The 17,201-nt window shown below is 44.8% G+C and overlaps 1 protein-coding gene across 3 annotated transcripts in view; it reads left to right on the top strand.

Moving 5' to 3' along the window:
* The window catches only part of CENPJ (centromere protein J), a 74,606-nt gene that overhangs the window by 29,232 nt on the left and 28,173 nt on the right, over nucleotides 1–17,201 (top strand). For all 3 annotated transcript variants that reach the window (XM_063951620.1, XM_063951619.1, XM_063951621.1), the window contains exons 4-11: nucleotides 2,664–2,909; nucleotides 3,048–3,162; nucleotides 4,146–4,251; nucleotides 4,975–6,484; nucleotides 6,649–6,781; nucleotides 8,070–8,235; nucleotides 8,797–9,042; nucleotides 9,148–9,238. In XM_063951620.1, the coding sequence (XP_063807690.1) occupies nucleotides 2,664–2,909; nucleotides 3,048–3,162; nucleotides 4,146–4,251; nucleotides 4,975–6,484; nucleotides 6,649–6,781; nucleotides 8,070–8,235; nucleotides 8,797–9,042; nucleotides 9,148–9,238 (2,613 nt within the window). The remainder of the gene's footprint in view (nucleotides 1–2,663; nucleotides 2,910–3,047; nucleotides 3,163–4,145; nucleotides 4,252–4,974; nucleotides 6,485–6,648; nucleotides 6,782–8,069; nucleotides 8,236–8,796; nucleotides 9,043–9,147; nucleotides 9,239–17,201) is intronic.

Here is a 17,201-nt window from a genome sequence, read left to right as displayed (position 1 = left end):
AACTTCAGGACAAAATAAGACGCTTCCTATCCTGCCCACGTGTGTCGATACACTCGGCGATGCCAGTGCTGGGCCTCATGGTGTCTACTTTCGACATGTTAGAGTATGCTCAATTCACTCCCGCCCTCTCCACAGGTTAAATCTTTCCAAAAGGGATGGCTTGCCTTACCGGATCAGGACTCACATGATCTCCTTAACTCCGGAGGTTCGCCTATCACTGACCTGCTGACTACAGGACCAGCAATTGAGCAGAGGTCGTCCCTTATGGATCTCCAACTGGGTCCTTCTGACGACTGATACCAGTTTGCGGGGTTGGGGCGAGGTGTTGGAGCAACACTCTCTTCAGGGTCGGTGGACCAGGGAGGAATCTCTTCTCCCGATAAACATTCTGGAACTGCGGGCAGTGTTCAGTGCATTGACACTAGTCCTGCCTCTGGTACAGAACAGGCCTGTTCAAGTACAGTCAGACAGTGCCACCACAGTGGCGTACATAAATCATCAAGGCGGCACTCAAAGCCGCATGGCAATGAGGGAAGTGTCAAGGATACTTCAGTGGGCGGAACACCATCTGCCAGCCATATCGGCAGTGTTAATTCTGGGAGTCCTCAACTGGGAAGCGGACTTCCTCAATCGTCAGGATGTACACGCTGGAGAGTGGAGCCTTCATCCGGAAGTCTTTCAACTCCTAGTGGACAAGTTGGGCATACCAGACGTAGACCTGATGGCGTCTCGACACAATCACAAGGTTCGGGTCTTCAGAGCAAGGATAAGGGATCCTCAAGCAGCATTTGTGGACGTACTGGCAATTCCATGAAACTTTCTGCTGCCGTACGTGTTCCCTCCGGTGTCACTTCTGCCCAGGGGAATACGGAAGTTCAAGCAAGAAGGAGGAATACTACTTCTAATCGCTCTGGCGTGGCCAAGACTGCATTGGTTCTCAGACCTGCAGGGTCTCTCGATAGAGCGTCCTCTTCTACTTCCGCAGTGCCCAGAATTCCTCGTTCAGGGCACTTGTGTTTACCAGGATCTGGCCTGGGTGGCTTTCACGGCGTGGCTCTTGAAGCTTCAATACTGAGGGCCAAAGGGTTTTCTGAGGCGGTCATTCAAACTATGTTGAAGGCCCGTAAACCGGCTTCTGCTCAGATTTATTATAGTGTCTGGAACTCTTACTTCACATGGTGTGCTGCTTTGAATTTTGGTGCATTCAAGTTCAGTACTGCCAATCTTTTGGCTTTCCTACAACAGGGTCTGGACTTAGGCCTTCGTCTGGCCTCCCTCAAAGTTCATATTTCTGCCTTGTTGATATGGTTTCAGAGAAAAATTGCGACTCTGCCTTATGTTCATACATTCACTCAGGGTGTTTTACGGATTAAACCTCCATATGTTCCTCCTGTGGAGAGATCTTTGGATGTGGTACGGGCTCTCCGTATTTATGTGAAAAGAACAGCTTTGCTTAGGAGATCTGACTCTCTTCGTTCTCTTTGGTTTTCACAAACGTGGCTGGCCTGCTAATAAGCAGACCTTGGCCAGATGGATTAGAATGGTAATTGCACATGCTTATTATGTACAGGCTGGTCTTACAGCTCCTGCTACCATCACAGCCCATTCTACTCGGTCTGTTGGACCTTCTTGGTCGGCCCGCCGTGGTGCGATCCTTGAACAATTGTGCAAGGCGGCTACGTGGTCCTCAGTGAACACGTTCATAAGGTTCTATGCCTTTGATACTTCCTCTCCCAGGATGCTTCCTTTGGACGCCGGGTTCTTGTGCCCGCTACAGTGCGTCCCCTCCCATGAGGAATTGCTTTAGGACATCCCCGATGTTATCCCTGTGGAATACCAGTGTACCCCGCTGCAGAAAAGGAGATTTATGGTAAGAACTTACCTTTGTTAAATCTCTTTCTGCGAGGTACACTGGATTCCACAGGGCGCCCACCCTGACGCACTTAGCTTCTTTCGGTTTGTATGGCATTAGCCGCTGGTACCTTCTCCTGTCGTGAGAATGTGGTGTATATGGCTACTAACTGTTATTGTCTCTCTTACCTGCTACTGTATTGGACTGGTTAACAAAACTGAGCCCCAGTGACTGGAGGCTGGGATATAGAGGAGGCGGCGCTATGCATTCTGGAAACAGTCAAGGCTTTGAGCCTGTTGGTGTCTCGGATCAAGATCCAAATCTACACCCCCCGATGTTATTCCCTGTGGAATCCAGTGTACCTCGCAGAAAGAGATTTCACAAAGGTAAGTTCTTACCATAAATCTACTTTTTTGTTGTTGTTGTTGTTTTTAAAAAAAATGTTTACATTTGTAATTCCTCTGTTCCATCTTTCAAGAACATGTCTCCTGTATAGAGTTGGTTATAATAAAAGGAAAAATGCCTATGAGAATGTACATAATATTGTCATTTAACATGCAAAGCTCAGTGTGAGCACAGTCCTTTACCAGATAAATACACTATGCACTAAGACTGCTATATTCCCTTTAAAGTTATAGATTGTTTAATGAAAGTATTTCAGCTGTTTTACAGTGATTTCATGAGACGCCTTGTGATGTCTAAGATTACTTTTAAGCCCCTTTTGGGAAAGCACTTTAGTTACAGGCAGGTATTACCCATCTGCTGGTGCCATAATGTGACTTTACCACTGCTTGTGCTTATTCTGTTACAGAACATGAACAACAGAAGCTCACACCTGGACAGATGGGTGGCTCTGTGCCTCACAGAGGTCTCTCGCGTGTAATGTCTCCGGTCAGCGGAAACGTACCCAGAGGTTACCTGCACACACAGCAGGAGTCCGTCAAGAAGGACTTTAGTCCATCCCGGCCATCTTCTGTGTTTGGCCAAGTAGTTCATCCAGATAGATCCAAAACGCTGGAGGACCTGTTACATGAGGAGGACACGGAAGAGTATACTGGCAAGTGATGTGTAGTCTGGGCTCATGGTTTGAGTTGTGTGTTCTGCAGTTCTGTCTTCCACAACTACACCACACACGTGCAAGAATGAAACATTGTACATGTGTAAAACTTTCTTTTCTTCCTTTTACAAAATATAGGTGATGAATCTGAATCTGAAACTGACGGTTCCTCAAAGAGTGAAGATTTGTCAAGTGTACTGCGAGATGAGCAGCTTATTAAGAACAATGCTGAATCTGGTAATGAAGAAGACAGGTAATATATTGCCCCTACTGCTCAGTCTAGGTGTAGATGGAGTCCCCTTTCCAGTTCTGGATGACCAGTTCAGCTATAAACTCCCTCTGCCTTCCCCATCAGGCACCTGCACCTCAGGTGATGGGACAGGGAGGCCTCATAGCTCAGTCATAATGGATCTCCCTGTGCTCATTAACAATGACTGTCTAATCTTCAGTCCTTAGGAAGTAAGTAAGCTGTTGTAAACAATACCCCCCCCCCCCCCAAAAAAAAATAATAAAAAAAAAAAAAAAATAATAATAAAAAATAAATAAAGCAACTTAAAAAAAAAACCCACCCAAAGCATTGTTTCGGACTGTACAGAGATTGAGCAGAATTAGCTACTAATGCAGACGTGTATTTGTTGATACTTCACATTATTGGTACTTTACGTTTGTCTACCTGTTTAGCATTTCGGGGGATATTTATGAAAATGTACATTAGGAAATGAAGCAAAACATCTGATTCCTGCCAACATTTCCTTTGCATCAGTTTCTATAAATATGGTGTTTGCTAATGAAAGCTCACATTGATTTTATGTCGGTTTATGTTTTTATTTTTGTGTGTGCTTCCTGGTTCTTAAAGGGTAACTCCCCCAGTCTGTGGAAGTGAATATTTAGTTTTTATTCTACTTGGGCATTCATTTAGCCACTGTAAATTAACCCCACTAGCTGGCACTATTAGGGATTTTGTTTCATCTGCCTGGAGTAACAAAATCTCCGATATGTGCAGAGTTTTCGAGATCGCGAAAAAAATAATTGTGGTAAAAAAAAAAAAAATTTTTTTTTATGCGAAAACAGATCACGAGCTATTGAATATCAAACCCCCCACCCTCTGGTGTACTTATTTTCAATAAACATTTTATGTCTTTCTACTAATATTAGTTTGACTGATGACCAAAGCAGATCTACCACCTGTGTTTTGCCATATTATCTTTGTTGATTGCAGTATGATGTATTCTGTAGGCCAATTATATCTGACATGAAGGAGAGGAAGAAATCCTTTGAGGAGTTCTTGGAAGAGCAGATGAGGATTGAAGAGCATAGACTGCAACAAACTAAAGTGCAACAGGTATCTGTAAACTCACTGATGAAGCTTCCCGATAATAGGTGGTGCTGAACAAGTGCCCACTACTTGGCTGCGTCTCGTTTGCATCCCAGTGTAGGAATGATAGGAGTCATGGGGCGGGATGTATTGAAGTCCGATTCGTCGGCCATGCGGGATGCTGGCCGCCAAATCGGACTTCATTACATCCCGAACTCGGACATTTTTTTTTAAAGGGGCAGTCATGTACAAAGTGTCTTTTACATGATCGCCCCTTTTAAAAAAACGTCTCCGTTCGGCCGGCATCCCACACGGTTGCCAAACTCGGACTTCATTACATCTTGCCTGTGGAGTTTTTTTTATCATCAGAAACTTGTAGTTTTGAAATAAAATATTTTGGCTTAAATAAAACATTCTAGTTTGAGATTTTTTTAAATAACTTTTATTAGAAGTTTATTGGGCTTTTTCCCTCCACAATTATTTTTGGTTTCAAACTTGAGTATTTGGATACCCCGAAGAAACACGTGTATATATCTTGTCAGCAAAGCATGTGATACTTAACGCTACCAAGGATTACTGCTGACTTTATGTACTGGAAGCACCGGCAGTCTTGCCACAAAATGCAGGTCTGTGTTTCTATTGTTGAGAAAATACTATAATCTTTTAGGTTACTAAAATCTTTGAAGTTATTTTCTTTTAAAGTTTTTTAGCATTGTTCTTTATTATTTTGTTTTTCTCTCCATACTGTAGAGTGGGGAAGAACCGGCAAAGAGTAATACAAAAGTAAAAAGACCTTTCCTTCGAAGGGGTGAAGGACTTTCTAGATTTAAAAATGCAAATCCCAGACTGAAGAAACCTGTTCCTCAGGAAGTCCCAGAAGTTACAGTTCAAGTCCAAAGGAAAATTGCACCCTTCGGCAAAGGGCAAGTGCCTGAAAACAGTTCACGTGCAGCTAAAGTAGCAAGTCAATCTGCAAGAGAAAAAGCTGAGCTAATGCAGAAGAAATTGGTGCTTAAAAACCACAACGCAAGACATGGCACTCCTGTTACAACATTACATGGACAGCCACAAAATAAACCTAGTGTCAGTGGGAGAAGTTCTGTTACACTGGAGAGAGAAGTTATGTTAGACATTGATAAAGAAAATGTGGACAGCACAAAACCAACTGAAGCAATTCATAAACAAACAACGGAGGTCCAAGACCATGTAAAGGATAGCCCACCGGCCAGTGCTAACCCTTCAGAGATGTCTTTCGAAGTTTCCTTTCAAAAACGACAAGTGCTCTTGGAAAAGGAGAAACATAAGGAAAATTACGAATTAGATGAGTTTTTGCTTCTAGAACAGGCTGCTGAGGACATCTCCTTCTCCAGCAACTCCTCTTTTGTACAGAAGCTTCTTAATCAAGACTATCACGTTGACAGTGGGCATCGCAGGTTGTCTTCTACTCCAGTTAAATCTGCAGAAAAGCAGCAGGAAAAAGTGACTAGCAATGCTAGGAATGTGAGTAGTGGAAGGCTGAATCAGAAGATGGAAGAGCTTGGATCAGCTTTTAAACCTTCCACCGTTTCGTCACTTGGACAGAAAAGTGGGAAAAAAACGTCTGAATTGTTTAAGGGCAGCAAGGAAGAGGTGAAAAAATCCAAAGATTCTGAACCTGTTACAAGTGAAGGAGATTACGCATCGTCTGGGGATGAACACAGCAACTCCACTTCAAGTGAAGAGGAAGATTTAGAAAGCGATGGCACCAGCAGAGAAGATGACCCTAAGGCCGAAGAACTTGAGGGACTTTCTAAAAAACTTACCAAGGACGGCAAGGGTAGAGACTTTGACTTAGATTTATCAGATGGAGAAGATCATGACAATGATGAAAAAACGCTGTTGGCCAACAGGAGTAATACTTCTTTAAACAATGACCATAGCTCATCATCTTCTGATTCAAGTCATATAGAGTTCGATGATGAACGGACTTGGGATGACCTTGGTAATGTGGCAAGTTTGAAGGGTATTTATGAAAGTAATTTTGCTACAAAAGAGTTTATCCCATTTGAATATACCAGCAGAAGTCCTACAGATGTTCCTGACATAGCCATCAGAAGGAAGGTGGCATCAAAGAAGAACCAGATAAAAACGGCATCCTCTAGTACTCCAGATACCCCACCAGCGTCCGAACTTATGATGAAACTCTTTCCGGTACTGAAGCCCAAAATAAAGCCAGAATCCCTGACTGTATCCAAAACTGCAACAAATCAAGAATGGCCTGGTAAGAAAATTTGTATGTCCTTTTTAGGAATTTATCACACGGGATAACTTCTATCTATCCAGAAGCTTCCATATTCTGCATTTTGCACGTTACTTGAGACTACCTGTTTTTAAATCCTTTAGTGTGTAATTTTTAATGTCCTATTAATCACTGTTGTCTTCCAGGAGATGCTGTCCGGTCTCAACTTCTGAGAGAAAAACTAGTTGAACTGGAAACCGAAATTGAAAGATTTAAGATGGAAAACGCTTCACTGGCTAGACTTCGCGAAGACAAAGAAAAAACTTTAGAAAATCTCAGGTTTGACATATTTTAAATTAATTTAAACTGACAAAAGTACAGCATCTTGTTCTTAACCTGTTGGTTTTACTTTTTAGTTGATGGTTGTCCCAGTAAAATGAGAAGGGATCCAACAAACGACTATGGCGTAGATTTACTAAGGGGCTGTTTAATAAAGTTGCTGAGTAGCAATGAAACTAGATTAACTGAGTTCTAAACCGGCAGTAGGAATAACTTTTTATACTTTTGATAGTACTTAACCAAACCATTTGCTTAGTCCATATTTGGGTTGTGATTATGCTTTTAAATCTCCTTTTTGAAATGGCCCCTTTTGTTTGTTATTGTACATTTCTGTCACGCTAGTGTTACTTATGAAAGGGCTAACACAGTGTAAACCGTTTAATACAATTATTTACTTATGTGATATGTAAAGCACACATGCCATCTTTTTCTGAAGGCTGAACCAATGCATGAGAATGCATCTTACTAATTCCCCGGTACCAGTGAACCTTCACATCTCTGTCATGTTATTGCTACCTAACACGGGGTTCGACAAATTTTTGTAAAATCTAGGAAGCAGCCTAAAAGTTTATGAGCCAGACGATCGTCCATGACCGAAATATCTGAAAAGTTGTATTGGCCACCACACATGCCCGTTCAGTGCCCCTCAGCCTCCCCACGTGCCATCAGTTTATCACACATGCATCTTCAATGGTCATTAGAATCTGCCACATGCTCATACCTGCCCCTAATTCAAAATATGCCATGCAGTAGTACCCGCCAACAAGCTTCTCCTGCTCTGGGACCAACCCAGTGTCCAGCTCCCCTGAGAATCACACTTCTCCATTGTACCTGCTGTGCCGGAGCAGCAGGGAGAAGGACCAGGCTTCAGTCAGCCATCCATAAACTTGGGTACATGTTTCATGGACAGAACAGAGAAGGTGGAGCCACATTGAATGTGGGGGGCGGGCGCTCGCTCCTCCATCATGTGATAGGAATGCAATGTCCCACCCACCTACAGCCTGTGACTACCTCTGAAGTAGTGGCTTTTTTTCCCTTTAACAAGCAGCTTTATTAGTACATGGCTCTTGTAAAGATACTAAAATACCAGGACTAAAATCTTAGTTACCATGGTGACCTGGCACCTAGGATTTGTTGAGATGTGGCCTAACAAATTGATGGGTTGCATTCTTATTCAGCCTGCAGAATGGCTTCCTCTACTGCCTGTAATCAGTAGATGCACTTTAAGTCTGTCTATTGTTGGGAGATGATTTCCTAATGGATAAATCGTTACCTCTTGCTTTAACAGGAAGGAAGTTGCGGACTTTGAACAACAAAAAGCAAAGGAGCTGGCAAGGATTGAAGAGTACTCAAAGGAGGAAATGAAGAAACTCCAGAAAGAACGTAAAGTGTTTGAGAAGTATGCTAATGCCGCCCGTGCAATGCCCGATAAGAAGGAACGTGAGGAAATTCAGGTGAGGAGAATGTGACTTTTTTTGTTTCGTTTTTTTGTGTTTAGTTTTTGTAGAACTTTATGTCTAATTATCAATATGTAGGGGTTTGCGAGCATTGCCACCGAAGGACTGCACCGGTGGCACCTGTTTTGGTTTGCAGGGTGCCAGAAACTTTATCCTGGTGAGCCGCCCTGGCACATTCTTAGGAAATGGCCAGGTCTCTGCTTTCTGGTCCTGAACCCATGTTCGTGAAGTCACGTTTGTGTGGTGGAGAAGAGGGTGTGTGGAACTGTCCCAGGGTGCATTAATGCCCTGTTAAGGACCTTATTAATGCTTTATTTTATTGCACTTTTCTCAGAAAGTTTGAAAACGCCACTTCTACTGTATTAATCCTGTGATGAGGCTTAACCAGGCATCACAGTCACACTCCAACTAGTCCACTCGTTGTGTTCCTAAGTTTCTTTACCATCTGGCACCATGACCTCTTCCTTTTTATTTCAAATCTAGTCCAGTACTTATCATATGGATATTCCAATATGGGCACCTTCATCATTTATTTTGTGTTTTTTAATTTCTCATTAGACTTTAAAGCAGCAGGTCCATAACCTGCAGGAGGAGCTGAAGAAGAAAGAGACAAAATGGTCAACTACGCATGTGCGCCTCAGAAATCAGATAGAAACCTTAATAAAGGAAAATGGAGAGCTTCGGGACGAAATTAAGTTTATGGAAAAAGTTAGGCTAGAAACCTGGAAGAAAGCGGAGACCGCTGAGATGAAAAAGAAGACTGGCGATGGTCCCACAACACACCTGAGAAGAGCAGAATCTGTTGTAAGTGGACTTCAGCCCTGCATTAGGAATTTGCTGAGCACAGTTGTGGATAAAAAAGGATAATCGGTTTGAAAATGTTATGGCTTCATCTTGGTTTGTTTCCAGAGTCCCCTTTCAATGCTAAAGCAGAGGCGTACGTCTGCTCCTGAGCCAGAAAAGAGCACAAAGATTCTCCGAAGCCAAACGCCGGTTAAAGGTATGTGTTTGATAACTGTGCCTATAAATTCACCTCTCCCCCTATTTATATTCTAGCATTCATAACAAAGATACGGTCTGTTTTTTAAAAGATTGTTGAAATGATTTTTTTTCGTTTGGTGGAAGTTTTAAATTGTCCCTGTTGTAGTAATTTTCTTTCTAAGTTTATCAGTTTCTTATGCTGTATGTGAGTAACTCTGGCTTTGTCCTCGCTATAACACTGCAGTGGTGCATTGATGATTGAGGTACATATCATTTATGTACAGCTCTATAAGGTCCTGCCAGAGCATATAAGAGTGACTGAGGTCTGGGCTGTGATTGGCCATTTCAAAACCCTCATTGTTTTCTGTTTCACTTAACCCAGTTGTAGATTTGAGTTATCTGGGCTGATTCTGAGTGAGAGTTTTAGCATATAACTGGTGTGCAGACGCAAATGTATGTATTTAGGAATATCTCCGCCTGGTTCAGAGTCAGACAGATCTTATTTGCGTGAAATGAGCATTAGTATGGAACTGTTCTGTCATGGGTGTGCTGCTAGAGTTGTGTGCTATTCTGAGTTGTGCATACTGGGAAGGGAAGGCTGTGTCTTACGGATGTGTTGTACTTCGCATGGGGCTGCTGCAATAGCCAATATTAATGTGACCGCTGCGGCTGTCAACGTAAAAACAGGAGACAGAGCGGCTTCCCACTTGAAACTTTTGGAAACCCATATTAGCATAAGTTAGTAAAGGAGGCTTCCACTGCATCATCCAAACACAGCCACTGTGTGTCTGACTTAGAATTGGCCTCATTGTCCTTTGGTGTTATCCAGTGTTAGATGGCCTCAGAGTTTGTCTAAAATAAAGACCAATTCAAGGTGCATTCAGTAATCATCACCTTTAATCAAGGTCCCTCAGGGTGGCTGTAATACCCCTTTCAGACATGCTCCAAATTTCCCAGGATTTTTCACATGAACGCGCATCATCCCGGGAATTTGGCATGTGTGAAAGGTCCCAACCCGGGAAGACAACCCGGCTTAGGTCTGAAAGGTGCAACCCGGGAATTTGCTCCCGGCTTGCACCTACACACCTCTGATTGGTGCTAGACTGGAAGGGGCGGAGCTGTCTGGAGGGCGCATGCGCCGGCTGCTGTTGTCCGTGCTGCAGTGTAGTTGAGCAGCCGGCGCAGCTAACAGATGGGCCTGTTGTGGTGAGTGTGTGTGTGTGAATTTGTGTGTGTGTATATCACATGTATGTGTGTGTTTGAGTGTGACGTGTGTGTGTGTGTGTGTGTGTGTGTAACGTACGAGTGTGACAAGAAAAAGAAAAAAGCAATACTTCCCTGCGCTGTGTGTGTGTGTGTGTGTGTGTGTGTGTGTGTGTGTGTGTGTGTCATTAGAGTAGCCTGGTCTGCCCTGGCTGTCAGGGCAATTCAGGCTTCTGTCTGAAAGGGGTCGACCCGGGAATTTCACAGGTCTCAGGTTAAGTGTGAAAGGGAGTCCCAGCAAAAACCCGGGATTTTTCAGAGGTGAAAATCCCGGGTCTGAAGCAGTGAAATTCCCGGGTCCTATGTCTGAAAGGGGTATTAGTATGAGGTTCTTCTGATATGCTTTCTTCTAGTTTTGCATGCACAATGCTGAGCGTTAAAACCAATCTGTGGGTTTCATCTGTCCAGAGGACATTGGGGGTGATTCAGACCTGATTGCTTCTGTGCATTTTCGCACAGCGGGCGATCAGGTCCTAACTGCGCATGAGTATGCACTGCAATGCGCACGTGCGTCTGACAACAACAATGGGCATCGCCAGTCGGCGACGAGTTGGTGCGAAAAATCCTATTGCACGGGCGTTCACAAGGTGATTGACAGGAAGAGGCCATTTGTGTGTGGCAACTGAGCGTTTATTGGGAGTGTCCGGAGAAACGCAGGCGTTCCTAAGTGTTTTCAGGGAGGGTGTCTGATGTCGGTTCCGGCCCCGATTAGCCTGTTCTCCTTGCACAAGTCCTGGGCTGCGCACACACTGGATTTTTGCAGCTCGGCATGGCGAATTTAAACTCCCCGGGGGGGCGGCGACTATCTGAACGCAGGACAGCAAAGTTTGCAGCTAACCAATCAGATCTGAATCACCCCCATTGTTCCAGGCATCTTGTGCTTTGTGTAAACGCAGCTTGCAACCCTAAGTCGTACAGCAATTTTTTGTTTTTCGTTAGACAGTGATAGCCGCACTTCACACTGTTGAATCCTTTTCTGATGATGAAGTTAAAATGTTAACATCTTCCATGTTCCCAAAGGCCTATACTGTATTTCCCTTGCAGTTTTACTCTGGGAGAACCAGTTGATCTGATCTTATAAGTTTGCTGGGAGGATCTCCTTGGTAGACTGACAACTTCAGTATTCTCTGTCTGTAAATAATATCTATCAATGTAGTACAATGGACTTCAAATTGTTCACGCGGCTTGATAACCATTCCCGGGCTGATGCGGACGCAGCAACAGTCCCTTGTCTTGCACCGTTTCTTTTCCAAGCTCTTCTCTCCTTGGCATTGTAATAACAGAAACCTGAGTGCTCCAGACCGAGCGGCTATTTGTTTGGCCTTTATATATAGCTGGTATCACTTCCTGGTGATAGAATTCTGAAGTGTGCTTGGTTAGCAGCACCTGGCTCAGGTTACATTGGTGATTGATTGGCAGTAAGGCCGTGTTTTCTCTTCTGCACATCACTTGTTCATGTCATTTATTGTTTTGTTGACTTAAATATGTTTGTACTGTAGGTTATGTGTCACATGAGAGTAAATATTAGGACTTTTTGAGGAATTAGGTGATTGGTCATTAAGTGTAAAATCACAGAGAGTATACTTTTTATTTTTCATATCCTGGAATATTTTATGTTAGACTTTCTATCAAATTGCCATTCTGTAGGAGTGCCTTGCGTGCATCAAAAGATTAAATAAACACATTTTCTGAGGATAACCACTAAACCAAAACTAATATTTTTAGGTCTCTATGTAAACGCAGATCAAACCATCTAATCTACAGTTTAGTATGGACGTTGTAATGGTTGGCATTACTGCCTCACAGCATTGAGGTTTGGGTTCAATTCCCACCATGGCCCTAACTGTGTGGAGTTTGTATAGTCTCCCTGTGCTTGCGTGGGTTTCCTCTGGGTACTCCGGTTTCCTCCCACAATCCTAAAACGAGATTTATGTTCTTACCTGTTAAATCCTTTTCTTTGAGTTCATAGGGAGCACAGGATTATTTGGTGCCCAGACTATAACCTCTCCAGGCTATACCCTTGGTATTGTGCTCCCTAGTGGACGATTGCAGTCGGACAACGTGACCACAGTGGCCTACATAAACCGACAAGGCGGAACGAAGAGCAGGGCTGCAATGTCAGAGGTGAGAAGAATCCTCCTCTGGGCAGAAAGGCACGCGGTAGCGATGTGAGCAATCTTCATTCCGGGAGTAGACAACTGGAAAGCAGACTTCATCAGCAGACACGATCTCCATCCAGGAGAGTGGGGCCTCCACCCGGAGGTGTTCGAGGAGGTAACCGGTTGGTGGCGGGTTCCTCACATAGACATGATGATGGCCTCCCGGCTCAACAAGAAGCTGCGGAGGTACTGTTCCAGATCGATAGACCCACAGGCAGTGGCGGTGGACGCACTAGTAACACCGTGGGTGTTCACGTCAGTGTATGTGTTCCCTCCACTTCCTCTAATTCTAAAAGTTTTACAACTTATAAAAAGAACAAAGGTTCTAGCAATCCTCATTGCTTCGGACTGGCCAAGGAGGGCTTGGTATGCGGAGCTGCTGGATCTACTGTTAGAAGATCCAAGGCCCCTACCTCTTCGAGAGGATCTTCTACTGCAGGGGCTGTTCACTTACGTTTGACGGCATGGCGGTTGAGCGCCAGATCTTAGCTCGGAAGGTTATTCCGATCAAGGTTATTCATACCCCGATACAGGCTAGGAAGGGGGTAACATCTAAACATTACCATCGAATTTGGAAAAAATATGTGTCTTTGGTGTGAATCAAAAACATTTCTTGCGATGGAGTTTCAACTTGGACATTTTCTCCTTTTTCCTGCAAGCAGGTGTGGATATGCGCCTGAGATTGTGCTCCATCAAGGTCCAGATCTCAGCTTTATCCATTTTCTTCCAAAAACAATTGGCTGTCCTCCCTGAGGTTCAGACCTTTTTGAAAGGGGTTCTGCACATCCATCCTCCCTTTGTGGTGCGCCAATAGCACCCTGGGATCTTGATGGGGTGTTACAGTTCCTGCAGTCGGATTGGTTTGAGCCTCTACAGCAGGCTGAAATCAAATTTCTCACGTGGAAGGCAGTCACTTTGTTGGCCTTAGCTTCTGCTTGACGTGTGTCGGAATTGGGGGCTTTGTCCTGTAAAAGTCCCTATCTGGTCTTCCATGAAGATAGGGCGGAACTCAGGACTCGTCCACAGTTCCTTCCTAAGGTTGTGTCAGCTTTTCATATCAACCAACCGATTGTGGTGCCAGTGGCTACTGACTCCTCAATTGCTTCAAAGGCCTTGGATGTTGTGAGGGCTTTGGAGTTTTATGCGAAGAGGACGGCTCGTCATAGAAAATCTGACTCTGTTTGTCCTCTTTGCTCCCAAGAAAATTGGGTGTCCTGCTTCTAAGCAGTCAATTTCATGCTGAATCAGGTTCACCATCCAGCATGCGTATTCTACGGATTGCCGTGTCCAAAATCTGTTAAGGCCCACTCTACTCGTAAGGTGGGTTCTTCCTGGGCGGCTGCCCGGGGTGTCTCGGCTATACTGCTTTGCCAAGCAGCTACTTGGTCTGGGTCGAACATGTTTGCTAAGTTTTACAAGTTCGATACTTTGGCCTCTGATGACCTCCAGTTTGGTCAAGCAGTTTTACAGGAGCCTCTGCGCTGTCCCTCCTGTTCTTGGAGCTTTGGTACATCCCCATGGTACTAATATGGACCCCAGCATCCTCTAGGACAGACTTTTTCAACCAGTGTGCCATGGCACACTAGTGTGCCGCAACCAGTTGCAAGGTGTGCCGCGGAGCCAGAGCAGCTTCTTGCACCTTCAGAATGAACTGTTGGCCCGGGCTCTTCTTAAAGGATCAGTCATGCTCCGGCCATGACCTATGCCTTGGTGACGCGGAGGTGTTATATCATAGGTCACGGACAACCGCGTCTCATCACTCAGCCAGCCCACCCGCATACACAACTTCCATTTCCTGCCTGCATCCACAGCTTTCCTTGGTCACCCACATCCACACCTGCCCGACCTCCCGCTGCTCAGTATTTGCAGCACTCCACTATGAATAACCCCCACCACTGAGGGACAGGGAGGACAGCTGACCGGTAGGGGCTAATATTTTTTTTTTTTTTTTTTTGTAAGTACTGTTTATTGAAAATTTTTACCAAAGTACAATAGACAATGTACAGGAGGATGGGGGAAGGGGAAGACAGAAGGAAAAATGGGAGGGAAGGGGGAGGGAGTGGGGTACAGCAATGCAAACATATGATATCAAATAAGCAAGTATATCAAAAACCGTATGTCAACGGGGGAGGGGTGTTGTAGTACGCCAGCCATGGGGACCAAATATCAGTAAAGGTGACTGCATTGCTCTCGATCACACTAGAGAGGAACTCCATATGGTAAGTATCCCAGACGGTAGCAATCACAGCCGCAATGGATGGAATTGTGTGCGATTTCCAGTGGAAAGCAATCTTACATCTCAGTGCGGTCGTGATGTGCCAGATGAGCTTTTGAGAGGATTTCGGTGTTCCGGGGATGGGTCTCGGGAAAAGGAAGGACGGGGAAGAGGGCATATTCACTCCAGTGATTCGCAAAATCAATCTCCGAATGACCTTCCAGAGTGATGCTATCCTGGGACAATCCCAAAGTATATGGAGCAGGCTACCCTCCGATCCGCAGCCCCTCCAACATCTATCCGACGCAGAAGGGAATATTCTACGCAGTCGTGTCGGAACCAAGTACCAACGGACATATAGTTTAAACGAATTCTCTCTATGTCTAATGGAGGTCGCAGAGGAAACTAGGTTCTGTTTAATCTGTTCCCAGGTGTCTGTCTCTCTGTGATCCTGTAAGTCCGCTTCCCAAGCTATTTCATGAGGTGCCAATGTGGGCAGGTCATGAGTAAGCATGAGGCGATATATCGATGACAATAGGCCCTTAGAGGGAGAACGAAGGAAGCATAATGATTCCAGGGGGGATCGGGACAAAGAGCTGTGTGATTGGAGAAATGCTATGTGAAAGCTACGTAATTGCAGGTATTTTTGAAGAAGCATTGCGGAGGGAGTCCATATCGATTCTGTAAATCTGGGAAGGCTGGAACATAGCGTGACAGTGCAATATCGTTGATAAACAGAAGATCGTGAGCCGACCAGTGCTGGAAGGCATGTGAGGTCCGTCCTTCGGCGAACAGTGGGTTGTCCCAAAGGGGAGCAAGAGCGGGAGGGGAGGATAGTAGAGCAAAGATCTTAGTGAGCCTATCCCATAGAGAGATGGTGAATGTTATAGATGGGAAATTAGTATATTCAGGGGGTCTATGAGATCGAGGGATCCATAGAAGGGTGGAGATGGAGCGTACACGAACGAGTTCGGATTCCAATTGAACCCATCTACGAGAAGATATGTGCGAGTGCCAGAGAACGGCCTGTGATATATGGGCCGCATAATAGTACTATTTAATATTGGGTACTCCAAGTCCACCCTCCCTGGCCCTGTTATAGAGCGTCTTGAATCTAACCCAAGGCCTTTTGCCTGACCATAAAAAGTGTGAGAATTTCTTCTGCAAGTCTAAGAACACTTGAGGGGATCCGCACCAGCAGTGCCTGAAAGAGATACAGGAGGCGAGGTAGGATATTAATTTTCAGAGCGTTGACTCGGCCAGACCAAGAAATGAACTGACCAGACCATCTCTGGAGATCGCCAGTGACACTATGAATCAACCCAGGGTAGTTAGCTGCATATAGTTGGGAATAATGTCTGGTGAGATATACGCCCAGGTATTTCAGGCGGGATTTTTTCCAGTCAAATTTGAAATTGTTACATAGGGAGGCTTTCAACGGGGTTTGTAGGTGAAAGTCCAATACCTCTGTCTTAGATGCGTTGACTTTGAAATTTGAAATAACACCAAACTCCTGTATGATTTTGAAAAGGTTTGGGAGGGAGATATGCGGGTTCGAGAGAGTGAGCAAAATATCATCCGCATATAGGGAGATCTTGAATTGAGAAGAGCCCACAGTGATCCCCGAGATATCCGGGCAGCTGCGGATCCACGACGCCAGAGGTTCTATCATTAAAGCAAAGACAAAGGACAGCCCTGTCTCGTGCCGTTCGCAATCGAGAATGGGGGGGATAGTAGGCCGTTCACTAGGACACAAGCTGACGGGGAAGCGTAGAGGGATTCAATGCCCGTGAGGAAAGAGCCCGACAGACCAAAGCGTCGAAGGGTGCGATCCAAATATATCCATGATATGCGGTCGAACGTTTTTTCAGCGTCTAACCCCATCACCAGGGAGGGGACTCCAGAAGAGTCAGCAAAGTGCAGGGTATCGATCGCCCTTCTAATATTGTCAAAGGCATGTCTGCCTGGGATAAAACCGACCTGGTCCGGGTGAACCAGGGAAGTGATCATCCCCGCAAGCCGGTTAACAAGTATTTTCGCAAATAATTTCAGATCAGAATTTAGCAGTGATATTGGGCGATAGCTGCTACAGTCCGTGGGGTTGCGTCCAGGTTTAGGTATGACAACTATCTCCGCTCTGGTAGTGGAGCTTTCGAAGGGTGTACCAGCTAGTATCGCATTGAACAATATTGTCAGGGCCGGGGTCAGCGTACCATTAAATTTCTTATAGTATAAAGCCGGTAGTCCATCCGGACCCGGAGCTGAGGCATTTCTTAATGATTTGATTGTGATATCAACTTCCTCTGCAGATATCTCTTCATTGAGTAAGTCCATCTGTTGTTTAG

The sequence above is a fragment of the Pseudophryne corroboree genome, chromosome 2, assembly GCF_028390025.1.
Source record: "Pseudophryne corroboree isolate aPseCor3 chromosome 2, aPseCor3.hap2, whole genome shotgun sequence".
NCBI classification, from domain to species: domain Eukaryota; kingdom Metazoa; phylum Chordata; class Amphibia; order Anura; family Myobatrachidae; genus Pseudophryne; species Pseudophryne corroboree.
This window is presented reverse-complemented; position numbering and strand designations above follow the sequence as displayed.